Raw genomic sequence first — 21,637 nt, 5'->3', positions numbered from 1 at the left:
AGTATGAGAACAGGTTCTTCAACAATCATTGTGTGGTTTTAATGTAGTGTGATTGGACCTTCATGACAAAATTAAAACAATTATCTGCTGTTCACCGTTCTGTAATTCATACAGTTGTATCAACAGTGCATCATCAAGTGATCAGTATACTGATTACATTTTGCTAGAGGTTTTTCAAGTGTCATAAGACAGTGTCTAAGTTTCCAACCATTGTTTAAGAGATACAAGTCTTTCGTAATAACCACAACCAAGTAGGCACTGGCATTAACCCCTAACAGCAGTATGCAACCAAAACATCACATGGTGCATGTTCACTGATCACCCCAGAGTGTCTTATACCTCAGCAGGGATTTGGAAACAATTTAGCCATAGTTACCCAGTGCCAGAGACAAATCACCCAAAAAGGCTTTACAATAGGTGGTCGTTTGCAACTATGCACCTACAAATTTTATGAAATGTGCCTCAGATGTTGGTACAACGACAGTGGAAGTTTACCCGTGCATTCTAGTTATTTACAAAGAAACAAAAAAATGTGATGTGTGGAATGCCCGATATATTCTCAACCACAGGTAATTACTTGGAGACATATAATCTACTGTCTGAAGAGTCCAGCCAAAATTGCCTGTATGATACATCATTTTAATACATTTGGACACTGTTTTTAGAGAAGAGTGCATAATAAAGTTTTGAGGAGTCACTTTTCACAATTAGGGGAATAACATGATATCTTATACTAGTGTTTATTTTTAAATTCTTACACCAAACTGCTTTAATTAATTCAATGAGAACACAAGACCTATGGATGAGTTTGGACATGTGATACATATCTGTAAAGTGTAAACCTAGCTATGAAGCACTGGACTGTAAAGGGTGGGTGTTGGGGTACATGCTTAAAAGAGATACAAATGGAGGAGTACATCTTCACACAATATTGGCACTGGAAATAAACTAGTTATTATTTTCAGATTAGATGTGTTTTTCAAGTAGTGGGTCTTTCTTCCTTTCTGTAATGAAGGAAATAAAGGATATGGACCACTACAGATAAAATGTCTGTACATTGAAACAGATAGATGGAAAAGACTAAAGAGAAGATGGTAGTTAAGCAAAATTGGGAAATTAATATTTTCTGTTTTTTCAGTTTACCACATATCTGTGAAGAAGTGGAATGATAAATGTAGGGGCAAATGTGGCCTGCAAACATAGCATTTGAAGCCAAGTCTAAAGCTGCAAATATCAAATAATAGCGCCAAATAGGTATTTCTGTTTTGGTATTGGTATTACAAAGGGAGATTGCTGTTTGGGGACTGTGGATCTTACCACAGGTTATGATAACCTAATTTACTTCAACCAGCAAATGCTTTATATTCAGCCATCTTGGAATCATTATCAAGTTGTCATCTCTTTTTAAGTAATAATAATGAAGCACTGACAATAACTATACTTCTGCAAATCATGGTCATGAGGAAAGCCATGAGATATCGAGTCATGGCTGCCTTTAGACATGTTGCAAGGAAACCAGTTTGATAATTCTCTTCTCTACAATGTGCAAAGCTGTATCAGTGAAAATAAGGCGACAATCTGAAAGAAATATATACTAACCATACAAAGTATTTCAATCTGTTCTATGGTAAAAGTGCAATAGGAACACAAATGTACTTTGTACTCACTTGTCCAGTCTTCCTCAAAGCAATACAAGAAGTGGAAGCCCACCATAACTAGGGCATGTAAGGAGATTAGTGCTATATACATCTGCAATATAAAAAGTTAGACATGTAAATAAAGGGAGCAAACTATGGATTTTACTAAATATTGGACTGCAAACATGAAACATTATGTTATGATTTATGTTTCCTCTTAAATGATACAGTCAACCTGAATTCATCCTTTTCGCTATATTTTCAGCACAGACGTCGGAGGCTCTGTGGTGCTGAATCAGATTTACTTCCACCATAGACTGGCAATATCATGATAAAATGTCCTCACCAACTGCTGTTTTCCGGTATGGTCCATTCATGGGTAAACTCTGGAGGGCAGTATTAGAAATTAGGTCTCTAGTTGGCAAAGGTATGCAGCCTGTCCAAGTAGGGACCACAATCCTAGTCAGGGTAAATCAATACACAACCTAAATTATCCTGTGCTCACCCTCCAGTAGCTTGGCACACAGGAAGCACGCTTAATTTAGAAGGCAATGAGTAAAGTATCTGTGCAATAACTCATACAGTAACACAATGAAAAAACACCACAAAAAGTACTCCAAACCAGTTTAGAAAAATAGATATTTATCTAAATACGACAAGACCAAAACGACCAAATTTCAATATACAGAAGTCATACCACTTTGTAGAGTTTTTAAGTGAGTCCTAATTCATAGGAATCAATGGATGTACATCTATAGCACAAAGTACCTGGGTTGCGTCAAAAATAGAGACTCTGTAGGCCGTAGAGGAGATGAGGTATGGGAAAATAAGTGATGTGCTGATTTTTAAGGCACAGCAGAGGGAATGCTTTGATTCTTTCTTCGCAGGCAAGGCAACGCGTCGATTTGCCGGCACGCAGCTTTTGTTCCTTACTGCGGTGCGGGGTTTGATGAAAAATTGACACCCAGGGACGATGTGTGGAAAATCCAAATGCGCTGTAATGATGAAACAGTCGCTGAGTCGATTCTGCAGACACTGTCGGTTTTTCAGCTGCGATACAGGCAATGTGTTGATTCTGCAGCCATTGCATCAATTGTTCCGACAAGGTGGATTATCTCTCCAAGGTGAAGTCTTTGTTGGCCCTAAGACTTCTTAACAGGAGGCAAGCTGACAACCCCTTGGAGATCACTTTGGGGGGGGGGGTGGGGGAGGGAAGGGAGGGGGAGGCAAAGTCCTCCCAGCAGGGTCAGGGAGCAGTTGGAAGCAGGGCAGTCCTTCTGACAGAATACATGGGTCCAGAAGTGTCCAATTTTAGGGGTGGGGGGTCAAAGACATAGTGTGTATATATATATATATATATATATATATATATATATATATATATATATATATATGGAAAATGTCACTTACCCAGTGTACATCTGTTCGTGGCATTAGTCGCTGCAGATTCACATGCTGTGCACATCCCGCCATCTGGTGTTGGGCTCGGAGTGTTACAAGTTGTTTTTCTTCGAAGAAGTCTTTTCGAGTCACAAGATCGAGGGACTCCTCCCATTTCGGCTCCATTGCGCATGGGCGTCGACTCCATCTTAGATTGTTTTCCCCGCAGAGGGTGAGGTAGGAGTTGTGTGTAATAGTGCCCATGCAATGGAGTGAATATGTATGTACATAATGTAGTTTAAAGTAATATATTTACAAATTTACAAATGTTTAAGATCAACTTCTAAACGGCTACAGGCTCCCGGGGAGGCGGGTGGGCGCATGTGAATCTGCAGCGACTAATGCCACGAACAGATGTACACTGGGTAAGTGACATTTTCCGTTCGATGGCATGTGTAGCTGCAGATACACATGCTGTGCATAGACTAGTAAGCAGTTATCTTCCCAAAAGCAGTGGTTCAGCCTGTAGGAGTTGAAGTTGTTTGAAACAATGTTCCTAGTACTGCTTGACCTACTGTGGCTTGTTGTGCCGTTAGCACATCTACACAGTAGTGTTTGGTAAATGTATGAGGCGTAGACCATGTAGCTGCCTTACATATTTCGGTCATTGGAATATTTCCTAGAAAGGCCATGGTAGCACCTTTCTTTCTAGTTGAGTGTGCCTTTGGTTAATAGGCAGTTCTCTTTTTGCTTTAAGATAACAGGTTTGAATGCACTTAACTATCCATCTAGCAATGCCTTGTTTAGAAATTGGATTTCCTGTATGAGGTTTTTGGAAAGCAATAAATAATTGTTTTGTTTTTCGAATTAGTTTTGTTCTGTCAATGTAGTACATTAACGCTCTTTTGATGTCTAATGTATGTAGTGCTCTTTCAGCTACAGAATCTGGCTGTGGGAAGAACACTGGTAATTCTACTGTTTGATTCAAGTGGAACGATGATATGACTTTTGGTAAAAATTTAGGATTTGTCCGTAGAACTACTTTATGCTTGTGTATTTGAATAAATGGTTCTTGTATGGTAAATGCTTGAATCTCACTTACTCTTCTTAAAGATGTGATGGCAATTAAAAATGAAACTTTCCATGTTAAGTATTGCATTTCACAAGAGTGCATGGGCTCAAAAGGTGGACCCATGAGTCGTGTTAAGACAATGTTGAGGTTCCATGAAGGAACTGGTGGTGTTCTTGGTGGTATAATTCTCTTTAGGCCTTCCATAAACGCTTTTATGACTGGTATCCTAAATAGATAAGTTGAGTGCGTAATTTTCAGGTAAGCTGAAATTGCGGTAAGATGTATCTTAATGGAAGAAAAAGCTCGATTTGACCTCTGCTAATGTAGTAAGTATCTTACAATGTCTTTGGCAGATGCGTGTAAGGGTTGAATTTGATTATTATGGCAGTAATAAACAAATCTTTTCCACTTATTTGCATAGCAATGTCTAGTGGTAGGTTTCCTAGCTTGTTTTATGACCTCCATACATTCCTGTGTAAGGTCTAAGTGTCCGAACTCTAGGACTTCAGGAGCCAAATTGCTAGATTCAGCAATGCTGGATTTGGGTGTCTGATCTGTTTGTGTTGCGTTAACAGATCTGGTCTGTTTGGTAGTTTGACATGAGGCACTACTGAGAGGTCTAGTAGTGTTGTGTACCAAGGTTGTCTTGCCCATGTTGGCGCTATTAGTATGAGTCTGAGTTTGTTTTGAATCAACTTGTTTACCAGATATGGAAGGAGTGGGAGAGGGGGAAAAGCGTAAGCAAATATCCCTGACCAACTCATCCATAACGCATTGCCCTGAGACTGATCTTGTGGGTACCTGGATGCGAAGTTTCGGCATTTTGCGTTTTCCTTTGTTGCAAATAGATCTATTTGTGGTGTTCCCCAACTCTGGAAATAAGTATTCAGTATTTGGGGGTGAATCTCCCATTCGTGGATCTGTTGGTGATCCCGAGAGAGATTGTCTGCTAACTGATTCTGAATTCCTGGAATAAATTGTGCTATTAGGCGAATGTCGTTGTGCACCCCCCATGCCATATTCTCTGTGCCAGGAGACACAACTGTGTTGAGTGTGTCCCTCCCTGTTTCTTTAGGTAATACATCGTTGTCATGTGTCTGTTTTGACAAGAATGTGTTTGTGGCTTATTATGGGTTGAAATGCTTTCAGCGCTAGAAATACTGCCAATAGTTCTAAGTGATTTATGTGAAACTGTTTTTGGTGAGTGTCCCATTGTCTTTGGATGCTGTGTTGATTGAGGTGTGCTCCCCACCCTATCATGGAGGCATCTGTCGTTATTACATATTGTGGCACTGGGTCTTGGAAAGGCCGCCCTTCGTTTAAATTTATACTGTTCCACCATAGAAGCGAGGTGTATGTTTGGCGGTCTACCAACACCAGATCTAGAAGTTGACCCTGTGCCTGTGACCACTGTGATGCTAGGCACTGTTGTAAGGGCTGCATGTGCAACCTTGCGTTTGGGACAATGGCTATGCATGAGAACATCATGCCTAGGAGTTTCATCACCATTTTGACTTGTATTTTTTGTTTTGGATACATGGCCTGTATTACATTGTGAAATGCCTGAACCCTTTGTGGACTCGGAGTGGCAATCCCTTTTGCTGTGTTGATTGTCTCCCCCAAGTACTGCTGTGTTTGACACGGCAGAAGGTGTGACTTTGTGTAGTTGATTGAGAAACCTAGTTTGTGTAGGGTTTCTATGATATACTTTGTGTGTTGTGAACACCTTTCTAGCGTGTTGGTTTTGATTAACCAATCGTCTAGGTACGGGAACACATGTATTTGCTGCCTTCTGATATGTGCAGCTACGACTGCCAGGCACTTTGTAAAAACTCTTGGCGCAGTTGGTATTCCGAATGGCAACACCTTGAATTGGTAATGTATCCCTTGGAATACAAACCTTAAGTACTTTCTGTGTGAAGGATGTATCGGTATATGGAAATATGCATCCTTTAGGTCTAGTTTTGTCATGTAGTCTTGTCGTTTGAGCAGTGGGATTACGTCTTGTAATGTCACCATGTAAAAGTGATCTGATTTGATGTAGGTATTTAATGTTCTGAGATCTAATAATAGGTCTCAGACTCTTGTCTTTTTTGGGTATGAGAAAGTACAGAGAGTAAACTCCTGTTCCTTTCTGTTGTTTTGATACTAATTCTATTGCTTCTTTCAGTAGCAATGCCTGAACTTCTAGTCCTAGAAGATCTATATGTTGTTTTGACATATTGTGTGTTTTTCGGTGGGACGTTTGGAGAGAATTTGAGAAATTCTATGCAATAACCATGCTGGATAATTGCCAGTACCCAAGTGTCTGTTGTTATCTCCTCCCAATGTTTGTAAAATTGGCTTAGTCTCCCCCCCACAGGTGTTATGTGTTGGGGATGTGTGACTTGGAAGTCAGTGCTTGTTTTGAGGAGTTTTGGGGCTTTGGAACTTCCCTCTATTCTTTTGGAATTGTCCCCCTCTATATTGCCCCCAAAAACTTCCCCGCTGATATTGGCTTTGATAAGTGGGCCTTGCTTGTGAAGTTGTGGCCTTTGTAGGTTGATCTCGAAACCCTCCCCTAAATTGTGTTTTGTGAAATGTGCCTCTGCTCTGTGGGGAGTAGAGTGCGCCCATGGCTTTTGCCTTATCAGTATCTTTTTTGCCTTTCTCAATAGCAGTGTCGACTTCCGGCCCAAACAACTGCTGTTCATTAAAGGGCATATTCTGCATGGCTTGTTGTATTTCCGGCTTGAATCCTGACGTACGCAACCATGCGTGTCTCCTTATCATTATTGCAGTATTTACTGTCCTTACAGCCGTATCTGCTGCATCCATTGCTGACCGCATCTGATTATTGGAGATACTTTGTCCTTCTTCTACCACTTGTTGTGCCCTTTTCTGGAACTCTTTGGGTAAGTGTTCTATAAAATGATGCATTTCGTCCCAATAAGCTCTATCGTATCTTGCCAAAAGTGCTTGTGAGTTGGCAATACGCCATTGGTTTGCTGCTTGTGCTGCAACCCTTTTACCCGCAGCATCGAATTTGCGACTCTCCTTGTCTGGAGGTGGTGCGTCTCCCGAGCTATGAGAGTTTGCTCTCTTGCGAGCTGCCCCGACAACCACAGAGTCTGGTGTTAATTGCTGCGTAATATAAACAGGGTCTGTTGGCGGTGGCTTGTACTTCTTCTCCACCCTTGGAGTTATGGCTCTGCCTTTTACAGGATCCTGAAATATTTGTTTGGAATGTTTTAGCATTCCTGGGAGCATAGGTAAGCTTTGGTATTGGCTATGAGAGGAGGATAGTGTATTAAACAAAAAGTAATCCTCAATTGGTTCTGAATGCAAGGTGACTTTATGAAAAGCAGCTGCCCTTGAGACCACCTGCGTGTAGGACGTACTGTCTTCAGGTGGCGACGGCCTCGCAGGGTAACAGTCTGGGCTGTTATCTGATACAGGAGCATCATAAAGGTCCCATGCGTCGGGATCATCTTGACTCATTGCAGTATGAGTCGGGGATTGCATCAGTGGTGGAGTGGCTACCGGTGATGTGTGCATTGATGGTGGTGGAGATGGTGGTGGAGTTGTTTGTCTTGCCACCTTTGCCTGTGGCTGCTTGTCCTTTTCTTGAAAGGCAAGTCTTCTTTTCATCCTAATTGGGGGAAGAGTGCTTATCTTCCCTGTGTCTTTTTGAATGTGGAGCCTTCTTTGAGTGTAGTCTGGCTCAACTGATTCAAGTTCCTCTCCGAACTTATGTCCTTGCATCTGGGAGGACAATCCCTGTTTCTCTGTGTAGGACCCTGTTTTCGGTTCCGAGGCTAGATGTTTCGGAATAAAAATCTTTTTGGTCGCCTTTTTGGGCTCCGAGGAAACCTTCTTTATTTTCGGAGTCGTGGTGTCTCTGTGCCGAACCATTTCGGTGCCACTGTCTCGGTGCCGAATCTGCTCGGAGCCGCTGTCTCGGGCCAGAGATTGCTGTGTGGCGGTATCTCGACCGGAGTCGGATGACTTCGCCACATGCATGCCCTTTTTCGGTGCCGGTGATCGGTCACCTATTTTTCGGGTTAAGCCATGGCCTGTTGGTGGTGGCGTCCCCTGGGCTTTTGTTGTTTTCTCGTGAGTTTTATGTTTCGACGTCTTACTCACGGTTTTCGGCGTTTCTTCGGGATCGAGCTCGTCCGAGTCCGATTCCTGGACGGAGAAGGTTTCTTCTTCCTCCTCGAAACGCCCTTGTTCTGTTGGCGCCGACCCATCTGCAGTCTTCTCGCTCTTCGGTCTCTTAATGTCTTCATCGACCGAAACGCTCAACAGGCTTCACAGGTATCCTCCTTGTGCTCTGGAGACAGACACAAGTTACAGACCAGATGCTGATCTGTATATGGATACTTGTTATGACACTTTGGGCAGAAGCGGAATGGGGTCCGTTCAATATGCCTTGAAGAGACACGTGGCTGGGCCGACTAGGCCCCGATGGGGGATCGAAAAAACCCCAAAGGGCCACCGGAGCTCTTCAAAAGTCGGTGTCGATCTGTTGTAACTAACCCGATACCGAACGCAAACAATACCGACGAATTTTCCGAGATTCTAACTAACATTCCGACCCGAAACACGGAGCGAAAAGGAACACGTCCGAACCCGATGGTGGAAAAAAAACAATCTCAGATGGAGTCGACGCCCATGCGCAATGGAGCCGAAATGGGAGGAGTCCCTCGATCTCGTGACTCGAAAAGACTTCTTCGAAGAAAAACAACTTGTAACACTCCGAGCCCAACACCAGATGGCGGGATGTGCACAGCATGTGAATCTGCAGCTACACATGCCATCGAACATATATATACATACATACATATATACATACACACACACCCTAGTGTGCCTTTGAAGTGGGGGAAACTTCAAAGAGTGGTTTTGAAGTGCACCAGTTCCCCTTTCAACCGTGTCCAGTCTGCCAGGAGATCTGGGGGGTTGTCAGTCCTTTGTCTGAGGTCAGGCCACTAGCCTTTGAGGAGTAAGTGAGAGCCCCATCCACCCTGAACAGGAAGACCCATCAGTATGCAGAAGAATGCAGATGCAGGAGAGTGTCCTGCGTTTATGGCTGTCTGAGAGGAATTCACAAGGGGAGCTGTCAACCAGCACAGCCCAGACATGGATTGGAGAAAGGCTGTAAGGCACAGAGAGCAGTAAGTCCAGAGAAATGCCTACTTTTTAAGAGTGGGATTTCTAAAACAATAATGAATAATAATTTATTGTACAGATAATAAATTCCAAAACTAAAAAAAGCAATAAGCCAATCGAGAATAAATACCCTCAGAGACTAAATTCATGCTAAAAACACACCATAAATTAAACACACATGACATATTAAAAGAACACATTCCTGACTAAAAGTGTAAGACAATCCTGACCTATAAAAATAAAACAAACCACCCAACCCGGAACCCCACATAATACATAAAGACAAAATACATTGGCACAGCCCTAAAGTGCATGGTGCATTAAATAGAAATTGCACTAAACATCACCATATGCAGTTAGAAATCCTCGACCTAACCAATAACGGGCAATGTGGCAAGAGCGTGGAAGAGATTCTGATTATACCTGTTCATTGCTCGCAGTGCCATTAAATTTAGATTGTGCAATTTAAATAAATTTAGTCATTTAGCGTTTGGTTGCCTGGGTCCAAAGACTGGATGATAGCCTGTCGACAGGAGCGGATTCCCAGTTCATTCATTTGCTCCGAAGCAAAAATCTACGCTCCTTTAGTAAAGCTGGGCACAGTCAAACCACATGATAAATGGTTTTGTCCGCGTTACTACAGCCTCTACATGTCCCTCTGTCCCCGGGGGATAGCTGCCATTGGGGCAGATGTTTTTTTTTAAAAACTATTGCCCATCCTTAAGACCATGAAGGCATTTTTCAACCAAAACCCATAAGGGCAAGAGAAAAAACTAGAAGACGTACCTGGCTTAAAGGATTCAATTACTGCCCAGGCATGCTTCCGTTGAACGAGGAGGGAACAGTCTGAATGATAAGAATACAGTTGAGTAAGCCTTTTAAAGTCTAGTTTAGACAGAGAATAGGGGGATTACTTGCCCAAAGATCACCAGCATCTGGTCGCCGTTTAAATTCAACCAAGAAAGGAGAATAAGTACACTTTGATTTCGACTCAGTTATTTCTTGTCACAAGACTGACTCCGGGTGACTGTCCGTGGCCTGACACAATTCATAACAAAGCTTCAGAAAAGCACCAGCACCAACTGCCACCAAATCCGGAAGCCCAAATTCCAACCGTACCTGCACGGGTGAAGCCAGGAGCAGGACATGAAAGACTCTCTTGTAGATTTTATTGACCAGCCTATTTAACACGCAAGAGCCTTTGTCCAACAACATTTCTTGGCCAAAGGCCTGCAACGGGATAATCTTTGCTCTCATAACTTCCATCAGGAGAAGAAGGGTCGGCCCCTTTAAAACTTTAGATAATTTAGAGAAAGCCATCTGCAATGCCACAGCTTTGAGTTCAATTTCCTTCTTATGTTTAACAAAACTGCCCCTGGAATCTAAATGTACCCTTAAATATTTATAAGACTGGTCAAAAACAAGTTTACAGCTTTTATAATACCAACTAAAGCCCAAGTGTTTTTTCCTCACAAAGGAGATCACTTTTGTTTTAAGCAAATTAACTTCCAATTGATTCGTTTAAGTACAAGATGCAAGTTGGTTAAGCGGCCGTTGGAGGCCAATCTTAGTGCAACTAAATAGTGCAAGATCATCGACATAAAGCAGATGACTAAGCCCAAAGCAACCAACCTTGGGGGATGAGAGTTAAGAGTCAAGAGAGGTTGACATGTCTGCAATGAGCAGATTAAAAAGAAGGGGAGCAAGTACACAACCCTGTTTCACACCACAGGTGGTAGGAATTTTCCTAGAGAGGGAGCATGTAGGAAGTTGGCTCTGTATGCACTATTTCAAAGTAAGGAATAGTATGCACAGAGTCCAAGGGTTCCCCTTAGAGGTAAGATAGTGGCAAAAAGAGATAATACTAATGCTCTATTTTGTGGTAGTGTGGTCGAGCAGTAGGCTTATCAAAGGAGTAGTGTTAAGCATTTGTTGTACATACACAAGCAATAAATGAGGAACACACACTCAGACAATTCCAGGCCAATAGTTTTTTGAATAGAAAAATATATTTTCTTAGTTTATTTTAAGAACCACAGGTTCAAGATTTACATGTAATACTTCAAATGAAAGGTATTGCAGGTAGGTACTTTAGGAACTTTGAATTAGCAAAATAGCATATACAGTTTTCACATAAATCACATAGAGCTATTTTAAAACTAGACAGTGCAATTTTCACAGTTCCTAGTGGGAGTAAGAGTTTGTTAGTTTTTGCAGGTAAGTAAACCACCTATGGGGTTCAAGTTTGGGTCCAAGGTAGCCCATCGTTGGGGGTTCAGAGCAACCCCAAAGTTACCACACCAGCAGCTCAGGGCCGGTCAGGTGCAGAGGTCAAAGTGGTGCCCAAAACGCATAGGCTTCAATGGAGAAGGGGGTGCCCCGGTTCCAGTCTGCCAGCAGGTAAGTACCAGCGTCTTCGGAGGGCAGACCAGGGGGGTTTTGTAGGGCACCGGGGGGGACACAGGTCCACACAGAAAGTACACCCTCAGCAGCACGGGGGCGGCCGGGTGCAGTGTGCAACCACGCGTCGGGTTTGTAATTGAAATCAATGGGAGACCAAGGGGTCTCTTCAGCGATGCAGGCAGGCAAGGGGGGGGGGGGGCTCCTCGGGGTAGCCACCACCTGGGCAAGGGAGAGGGCCTCCTGGGGGTCACTCCTGCACTGGAGTTCGGATCCTTTAGGTCCTGGGGGCTGCGGGTGCAGAGTCTTTACCAGGCGTCGGATCTTAGAAGAAGGCAGTTGCAGTCACGGGGGAGCCTCTGGATTCCCTCTGCAGGCGTCGCTGTGGGGGTTCGGGGGGGGCAACTCTGGCTACTCACGGTCTCGCAGTCGCCGGGGAGTCCTCCCTGAAGTGACTGTTCTCCACAAGTCGAGCCGGGGGCGTCGGGTGCAGAGTGCCAAGTCTCACGCTTCCGGCGGGAAACACGAGTTGTTTCAAAGTTGCTTCTTTGTTTCAAAGTTGCAGTCTTTGGTGAACAGAGCCGCTGTCCTCGGGAGATCTTGGTCCTTCTAGATGCAGGGCAATCCTCTGAGGTCCCTGTGGAAAGCGTCACTGGAGCAGTGTCTTTAGAAGTGGGGAGACAGGCCGGTGGAGCTGGGGCCAAAGCAGTTGGTGTCTCCGTCTTCTCTGCAGGGTTTTTCAGCTTAGCAGTCCTCTTCTTCTTAGGTTGCAGGAATCTGAGTTCCTAGGTTCTGGGGAGCCCTTAAATACTACATTTAAGGGTGTGTTTAGGTCTGGGGGGTTAGTAGCCAATGGCTACTAGCCCTGAGGGTGGGTACACCCTCTTTGTGCACATCCCTAATCCTATTGGGGGAATCCTCCATCTGCAAGATGGAGGATTGCTAAAAGTCAGTCACCTCAGCTCAGGACACCTTAGGGGCTGTCCTGACTGGCCAGTGACTCCCCCTTGTTTTTCTCATTATTTCCTCCGGCCTTGCCGCCAAAAGTGGGGCCGTGGCCGAAAGGGGCGGGCAACTCCACTAGCTGGAGTGCCCTGTGGTGCTGTAACAAAGGGGGTGAGCCTTTGAGGCTCACCGCCAGGTGTTACAGTTCCTGCAAGGGGAGGTGTGAAGCACCTCCACCCAGTACAGGCTTTGTTACTAGCCACAGAGTGACAAAGGCACTCTCCACATGTGGCCAGCAACATGCCTGGTGTGTGACAGGCTGCTAGAACTAGTCAGCCTACACGGATAGTCGGTTAAGGTTTCAGGGGGCACCTCTAAGGTGCCCTCTGGGGTGTATGTTACAATAAAATGTACACTGGCATCAGTGTGCATTTATTGTGCTGGGAAGTTTGATACCAAACTTCACAGTTTTCAGTGTAGCCATTATGGTGTTGTGGAGTTCGTGCATGACAGACTCCCAGACCATATACTCTTATGGCTACCCTGCACTTACAATGTCTAAGGTTTTGCTTAGACACTGTAGGGGCATACTGCTCATGCACTTATGCCCTCACCTATGGTATAGTGCACCCTGCCTTAGGGCTTTAAGGCCTGCTAGAGGGGTGACTTATCTATACTGCATACGCAGTGTGAGGTTGGCATGGCACCCTGAGGGGAGTGCCATGTCGACTTAGTCTTTTTATCCCCACTAGCACACACAAGCTGGCAAGCAGTGTGTCTGTGCTGAGTGAGGGGTCCCCAGGGTGGCATAAGATATGCTGCAGCCCTTAGAGATCTTCCCTGGCATCAGGGCCCTTGGTACCAGGGGTACCGGTTATAAGCGACTTACCTGGATGCCAGGGTGTGCCAATTGTGGAAACAAAAGTACAGGTTAGGGAAAGAACACTGGTGCTGGGGCCTGGTTAGCAGGCCTCAGCACACTTTCAAATCAAAACTTAGCATCAGCAAAGGCAAAATGTCAGGGGGTAACCATGACAAGGAGGCATTTCCTTACAGAGCACCCATCACCAAGCTTAATACGGACCCAGGTGTTTGTATGGAGTTCTATGATAGCACCCAGGAGTACTGGAGGGATGCCCCAGTTTTGTAGTTTGGCCCACAGGGCACTCTGGGGGATCCGATCAAATGCCGCCTTAAAATCCACAAAACAACAATTCAGCATCAGACCTGACACAGTCACCCTGTCAATCAGAATAGAAAGTGCTAATAAATTAGTTGAAGTGCCTGAGCCAGCAGAAAACCACTGTTTGGACAATCGGAATTAAAGCCTTCAATTCAGCCTAAGCACGGAGATCTTGCTTCAAAAGACTAGCATAGAACTTTGCCTCATTGTCCAGCAGGGCTGTCATCCTAAAATTGGTGGGGTCTGACCCTGAACCACTTTTATGTAGAGGATAAAGGATGGCACCACGCCAGGACTCGGGTATTGTTGAAATAAAGAGGCAGTGCTCGAACAAATGTGCAAAAAGGTTAGCCTAAAAAAGAGGATCCCGTTTAAATAGTGCCTGTTGAAGGCCGTTGAGACTGGGGCTCCAAATTGCTTAGCCCTCCAGATGATATGGGGGAGACGTAATTGAAAGAACTTCCTCATTCCCTGCGAGGAAATTAAAGACTCAACAAGGGACACACATTAAACAAAGCAACATTCGATCTATGGGTCCCCTCATCCAGCAGCTTCCCATTCTGCTCGCTGGCAGAAAAGTGGGTAGTCAAGTAGGACATCCAAGCTCCTTCTGAAATATCGACAACACCAGTGCCCCTTTGGTTGCTATTTAAATTGTTGATAAGGGGCCACAATTTCATGGAAGTTAGCTCTTTGCTTGCGCTTAAACGTTTAGCCAAAAACTGACTAAGATAGGTCTGGTAGTCATCATAAACAGCCTTCCTATAATCTTTCCTCAGTTGTTTGTATTCAATGAATAAACACTCAGAATCGGGTCTTTTTCTAATTGCCTTGCTAGCCTATTACGCGCTTTCTTTAGATTCCTGGTTTCCCTAGAGATGACAATGGACCGAGATGGAGCGCAATTACGTGCAGATTGGTGGAACTTTTACCATAAAAGGCAAGAAAATTTAACCCATAACTTAATTGGGGTCACAGAGCCCGATCCCTCAGAGTCAAAAAAATTTATACATTCAGTCAATACTATGCCGCCAACAGAAGTATTCCATTTTATGTGCTTTAGTGACTCGAAACAAACACCACCACCCACAGCTCGCGTGACATCATGTACAGGAAATCTAGATTTGATAGAAACAATTTGTGGACAATGATTGCTCTCACTCCGGGAAGAAATCAGAAACCTTTCAATGAGAGGAAACAATTCAATACTGCAAATGGTATCGTCTAAATAGGAGCAGGATCGACTCTCTGATCTTGTCCAACGGGGGAAGGGCCGCGTCACGTAAATGGCCATTCAAGACTTTAAAGCCCATGCTGTTAAGGTGCATTACTAAGTACTCTCCCAACGGGTAATGCAGACAACCCTGGGGCCTTAATTGTTCGAGAATTAACTGCCGGTTACCACAATCAGGACCCTCAAGAGCCTCCACTGTATCCTGAAACAAGTTCGTATTAAAATCACCAGTTATAAGATAATTAGCACATGGGTATTCCCCAACTAAGTTGCCCACAATCTGCATCAGTCGAGGCAGCCTGCCCCTTTTTTCCTTGGTTCCGGGAACAATGTAAACATTAATTACTATGAGGGTCTGCTGTGCAGTCCCGTTCCTTACAACAATCCCCTGGATCCAGTTATCATCCCAAACCAGTGGCATTATACTCCCATTTAATTTAACAGTTAGATAGATGGCCAATCCTCCCTTGGCACGGCCATTCTGGCTCGTTCTATTGGCAGATTTCCATATTTCTAAATACCCAGGCAACGGACAGCTGTGCTCAGCCCAGGTTTCCTGGAGGGTGATTATATCTTAACTATTCAAAAATGTTAAAAGGTCAGCTGAGGCTAACTTATGCGCAACCCCATTGATGTTCCATGAACATACGGACAGATATCCAAGTGTTTGAACAGAACCACCCACCCATGGGGGTCAACATGGACGTTCATGCAAAAAGGGTAGATGGCAGCCAATTCCAATTAGAGGACCCCTGGAAACCAGAGCCGGTACGAGAAGTGCCATCAAAAGTAGAGGTGCCACCTAGGGCACTTTTCAAGATTGAAAAGGGCTTCAGTACTATGGGAGCCGTTGAACATTGGGATTCTGATAGTAACACAGGATAACCAGACTCCTTATAGGGAGTTATTGTGATGTCCCACGAGAAAAATAAATCTCTCTTAGAGAGAACAGACTAAGCTATTGTGGTAGAAATTAACTAAACCAAGGTGGTGTCCGTTGGATAGGGCCCCCTAGAGTCCAAGAATTCAATGAACGATATGTCCTTGGAACCAATGTAGTTACGATCCGGGGTGGCATTAAAGAGTCTTAAGATATTCCCCCTATTCAGTATGTCATGAGAGCCCCTGAAGCGATATTCTGGGGTAAACACAAGTTTAAGAGTTGAGCGTTCCGATGGAGTCGTGGCAGGACACAGGGGAATGAAGGCTGTAACTATTCCCCTACATTGAATAGGCCTGTAGGGCCCTCCCAAGTCCAGAATATCAGCAGAGACGGACCGGAGGCTTGGTGGCAAAATTAAAGGAAGGCTGCTTCTGTTATCAGATGGCAATTTAAAGAAAATGAAAGAACCAAAATCCAAAACATCACCATCAGTATTCCCATGAACAGTTTTGGATACAAACAGTGAGGCGCAGGGCAAGCAGGCACTCCACTACCCCAATGTGGGTCTACCGAAACCAACACACTGCCTAAGTTGCCTTTCTCGGCCGAGATCAAATGATCCATGAATAGGGGTTTAGTTTCCTGTACAGCAGTGCCAACTGAAGGGTCCTTAACAGGCTCAATCTGAAGAGGAAGGCCAACGTGGGAGGTCAACAAGGGATTGAATGGTGAAGTCGCCCTAGGGGCACCCTGCAACTGCAAGAGCTGCTGTGCCTCAGGATGAACCAACTGCTGAACATTTGTTGAAAATCCTTGCGGGGATTGCCTCTGCCTACTGTTACGTTGTTTACAGATTCTTTTTTTCCCCTCCTACTCAACGGAAGTTAAGCTACGGGATCAACTCCTGAGGGCGTTTGTTGAACTAAAGCAGGGTGAGCAGGAATGCAGGGAAAATGGGAAGAGGCTGGCACCGTGGACTCAAGCTCATATAAGGGAGGAGTCGTGGAAGCACCATTGGCCGCAATGACATGCTCCAGGGCTCCAGTACCAACTGGCCGAGGAAGATTGATGGAGGTAACACTCTTGACTGGAAGAAAATAATCGTCCAATGTTTTTGGCTGAGTGGGCCCCCGAGCCAAATCAGAGAGGGAGCTTAGATTCGGCGGGGGCACCAGGGGCACAGGAGCTAAAGATAGCCTCTTGATTTCACATACAACCAAACTTAAAAAGGTGGGTAAAGATGAAAGGCTTTCAATGATTGGAGAACAACAACATGTTGGTTGCACAAAATTGGAGCTTGCCTGTGCTCTAGTAATTAGCTGGTTGAGGTTTTAAATGTTTTGATCAATACCAGCTATGTAAGAGGCCAGTGTGCTCAGCAGATCAACTTGGACGTCCAGTTTGTTGGCATGATAATTCAACGCCAGCACAGTGGATTGGAGAGTTTACAAAAGCTGAGGCCAGGAGGAGCCAGTTACCATGATCATAGGAGAGGGCGCAGGGTTGAAATCCCTGCCAGCTGAAGACAAGAAAAGTCAAGGAGCAAATGTTCATTGAGCTCGCCTTTAATTAACTCAGTTGGCGGGCTGAGAGCAGCCCTGCTAGAAGACCTTACTGGTAACACTGGATGAATGCTGCCAGTTGAACTTCTGGTCCATTGGGCTGCCGGAGGACTAGATGACAGAGGGCTGCTGTGATCCTGTAGGGAGCCTACAGTAGGCCCATCCCGCCCGGCCAACCGATGGGAAACTGCTGGACAGGCCGCTAAAGAAGGAACCCACTCCCCTGCATTTAAAGAATGGTCACTGGATATAATAATTAGTGAAGGTTCGTGTTTTGGCAAAAATGCGGGCGGCTGGTCCTCATGAGGAGGTGAGTGGCTCACTTCACTGGGGGGAGATGGGTGAAACTGCACACTGGACTTGTGCCGCTGTTGTGAAATAACCACAAGCAACGGGTAAAGGATCGGTGACTGCAGGCTCCATGGGAACACTCAGACTTGACTACGACTTAATCTCCACACCATTTGCCAAAAGTTCGAACTTAGGTTTTTTCTTAAAGTAAGTCAGAAGAGAAGACTCGCGGAGCTTCGAGGGGCATGGATGCGGCGTATGGACAACAGAAAATTGAGACTTCAAAATTGTTGAACTAGGCGGATCAGCAGCCGGTGGAAGAAGTGCCGCTTTGATTGCAGTGGGTGAAGGGGGATAAGACCACTTTTCAGAGGCTGATGGTGAATGCGAAGTGGCATTACCCACATCAACACCACAGCAGCATTTCTTGCACTTTTGAAGATTTGGGTGCTCCTTCCTTACTTTACCAGATCTCATAGTGCAACAGGCTCCAAGCCCTTCCTTCAAATCTGGGGAAGCTCAGAGAAGGAAATATGTCGCTAAGCGTTGGTCAATAAATCCTTAAAGAAGCGCTTTGCGGCATTTGTTTTAAGATATCTGTGCTCCAATTGAAGACTTGCAGACTTGAAATAAAGAAGGAATGAAGGAGACCCGTTTAGGTTAAAGGGCAGAAGGAGACAGGAGGGCAGGGCAACATGGTCCAGACAAGCTGCACTGGCCTAACACCAGCTGCCAACATCAAAAACCAGTAACCTAAAGTCTATGCTACAGTTGTGTGCGCCCCGACACCTTCTCTTAGCCCAACTCACAGGATGTCAAGCACTTGCCTGAAGCCACTGTCTCATATGTAGCCCCGTCCAGGCAGTCCTGAGAAGTCCTAAGGAGGTCAATGTTGGCCCAGGCCCAGAAACCTCTTGTGCGGCCACAAAGGGGCCGTCTGCCGTGAAGTGGAGTGGCTGACCCAGCAAGGCCCTTGCGTGCCCCTTCCCCCCCCTCACTCCCCCAGGCCCAGGAGTCCCCGTACGAACAGTCCCAGGAGTCCGGGAGTCAGAACCAGCAACAACTGCCCAACGGAACCAGGCAAGCCAGGCAGTGGAATAGGGGGGGGGTTATGGAGGCGGCAGGAGATAAAACAAGGAAGTCGCCCCCAGCAACAGCGCTGCACTGCGCTCCCCAGACGGGGTTGCGGTTATTCCTGCCAAAAACAGGGCCGGGGGGCCAATGTAGCGTGGAAGCGCCTTTCGTGCGGGGGTCTTCGTGCGGGGTCGTCCTTACTGCCTCTCAGCCATTCGCAGCAGCTTCAGTGTCTCCGGCAGCGCGCGGCGAGCTCCAAGCTCCACCTCCTGGCGCCTCGGATGATGCTAATGACGTGATGCGTGTCTCTCGCGACTCTTGCTCTCTGCGTCTCTCGCGACTCTCGCTCTCCACGTCTCTCGCTCCTATGGAAGGTTACCTCCTTGTTGTTGATGCTATATCTGCTCTTGCAGTGGGGTACAGAACACGACTTGGGCATCCTAATAATGGTAAATCCAACTTCACCAGTAAGTAGGATTTCTACCTACCATTCCAACCATACCAAACATAACTATGCCACGCCTTTCTGGAGCAGTCCTCACAATAGTGAAAAACGACTTGGGGTGTTTTTCACTACCAGGACATGTAAAACTTACAAGAACATGTCCTGCCTTTTACATACACAGCACCCTGCCGTATAGGCTACCTAGGCCTACCTTTGTGCTGACGTATATGTAATAAAACGGGAGTTTAAGGCTTGGCAATTAGTTTTAAATGCAAAGTCAAAGTGGCAGTGAAACTGTACACACAGGCCCTGCAATGGCAGGCTTGAGACATGGTTAAGGGGCTACTTATGTAGGGGGCACAATCAGTGCTGCACGCCCTCTAGTAGCATTTATTTACAGGCCCTGGCACACGTAGTGTACTTTACTAGGGACCTACAAGTAAATCAAATATGCCAATTGGGTAGAGCCAAGGTTAACATGTTTTAAGGAGAGAGCACATGCACTTTAGCACTGGTTAGCAGTGGTAAAGTGCCCCGAGTCCTAAAGCCAACAAAAATAAGGTCAGAAAAAGAGAAGCACGAAGGCAAAACGTTTGGGGTGACCCTTCCGAGAGGGTCATTTTCCAACAGGCAGTATCTGTGAACGGAGATATTGGTGGGGTATCGAAAATATGGGGAAACACTGAAGGAAAAGAGATCTCTTCTGTGTCTTTCCCAAACTGATTTATGCCAAAGCATTGAAGTCTCCATTTAGAAGTTACAACAGAAAAGTATGCATTATGATAGAGGAAATACTTTGACACTTTTTGGTACCATTATCCAGAACATCCAGAACATAAAATATACTTATAGAAAGAAAATAGAGTTTTAATTTTCTTTTTTTTTTTAAAAAGGAGGACCTCCAGTGCAACAAGAAAATTCAATCTGAAGCCACATTCCTGTGAGTGAAACTGAAGCTTGTGTAACTAATTGAATTTGTTTTCTCTTTATCCCTGAAATACCTATAATTTCTTGCAAATTTAGAAGGTCAACAATTTCAAATGCTACATCTTTAAAGTGCATTTACAAAATCTTTATAGATACTGATTGAAGTTAGTAGACCTCCAAACAGATTGGTTGTTGCATACAGACTAATTGCAACTTCTTTGTGTCTGGACTGCGTAAAATCAAGAGCTAAGTCAGTTATGTCATTATTTATATCTGCTCTTTAAACACCTAGTGAGTTGTCAGGAGGGTTAGATCTTTAATTATATGGTTGATTAGCCTATTGACATATATATGTAGGGAGCGCAACTAAAGAATGTGTGCAGTTGTCCAATCAAGCATCACTAGAATTTTATCTAAAAAGATAAGTCAACCTGCAAACAAGATTAGGGACACTGATTCAGTTTTTTTCTATCCTAGGATAGAAGCTACCAGAGAGCTATGAAATCAGACATTCCAAACTTCAAAGATAATCTTGGTTTGGATTCAAATTTAGTCACAGTCTGCACTGTTCAGCTTTACATTTTTCTGGACTAGTCTGTTTTTGATTGTACTAGACTGACAGAAATAACTAAAAATACAGAAGATCTCACAAGGACAGATTATTCATAACCACGAAGTCAGATTCTTCAATGTCTGGTCCACAATTAGTGACCCCTCCTAATAAATATTAACAATTTGCTATCTGGGTCAAGAGACTATCCAACCCTAAGTGGAATGACACACGCCATATCTACATTAACACCTCTGCATGACCTTTGACTTTATGTACTTTTCCACAGCTGAGCGTTATCATTTCTCTGAAATGCCAGAGAGTACAAAAGAGATATCACACACCTTGAACTCCATAGGACATAACATGGCCAACACCTTGACTCTTTCTGTGCAATTCAAGATCCTTATTTTAGACTGGTGGAGCCCAGGAAAGGGATAAGGTGCAGATGCTACAAATGAATGTCTCTTAAAGATCTGTTTAATATCTGCTTCTACTTTTGCCTTCATGGCCACTGAGAACTGGGGTAACATGGACGTTAGCAGAGTACTAAAGAGCAAGTAGAGGGTTGCAGCTGTAACCCCCCACTGACATCCATGCCTGTTCGTCCATACTCTTGACTGGTGTTGGTACTGATCATTCACCAACTGGTGGTCAACCACGACTGATGGCTTGTCACAGGCTAGGATGGGATACATATGACCACCATCTGTTGAAACAACTCGTTCAGATAAATCCCTTCTGTTAACAAACCACTCTTTACCGGGCAGATGGGGATTTCACCTAGAAACATGATGTTTTTAAAATCTGCCTCACATACCATACAAGGTAGTACATTATATCAGGTTGAGGCACAGCTTACAGATACAGCTTCTGACGTAACTGGTGTGTCTGTGGCAC

The 21,637-nt window shown here is 44.7% G+C and overlaps 1 protein-coding gene across 3 annotated transcripts in view; it reads right to left on the bottom strand.

Moving 5' to 3' along the window:
* ZDHHC3 (zinc finger DHHC-type palmitoyltransferase 3) overlaps nt 1-21,637 on the bottom strand; it is a 76,997-nt gene that overhangs the window by 25,530 nt on the left and 29,830 nt on the right. For all 3 annotated transcript variants that reach the window (XM_069211516.1, XM_069211515.1, XM_069211513.1), the window contains exon 5: nt 1,668-1,749. In XM_069211516.1, coding sequence (XP_069067617.1) covers nt 1,668-1,749 — 82 coding nt within the window. The remainder of the gene's footprint in view (nt 1-1,667; nt 1,750-21,637) is intronic.

The sequence above is a fragment of the Pleurodeles waltl genome, chromosome 10 (assembly GCF_031143425.1).
Source record: "Pleurodeles waltl isolate 20211129_DDA chromosome 10, aPleWal1.hap1.20221129, whole genome shotgun sequence".
Classification (NCBI taxonomy): domain Eukaryota; kingdom Metazoa; phylum Chordata; class Amphibia; order Caudata; family Salamandridae; genus Pleurodeles; species Pleurodeles waltl.
The sequence above is the reverse complement of the archived record's forward strand: the minus strand, read 5'-3'. Positions and strand labels throughout refer to the sequence as shown.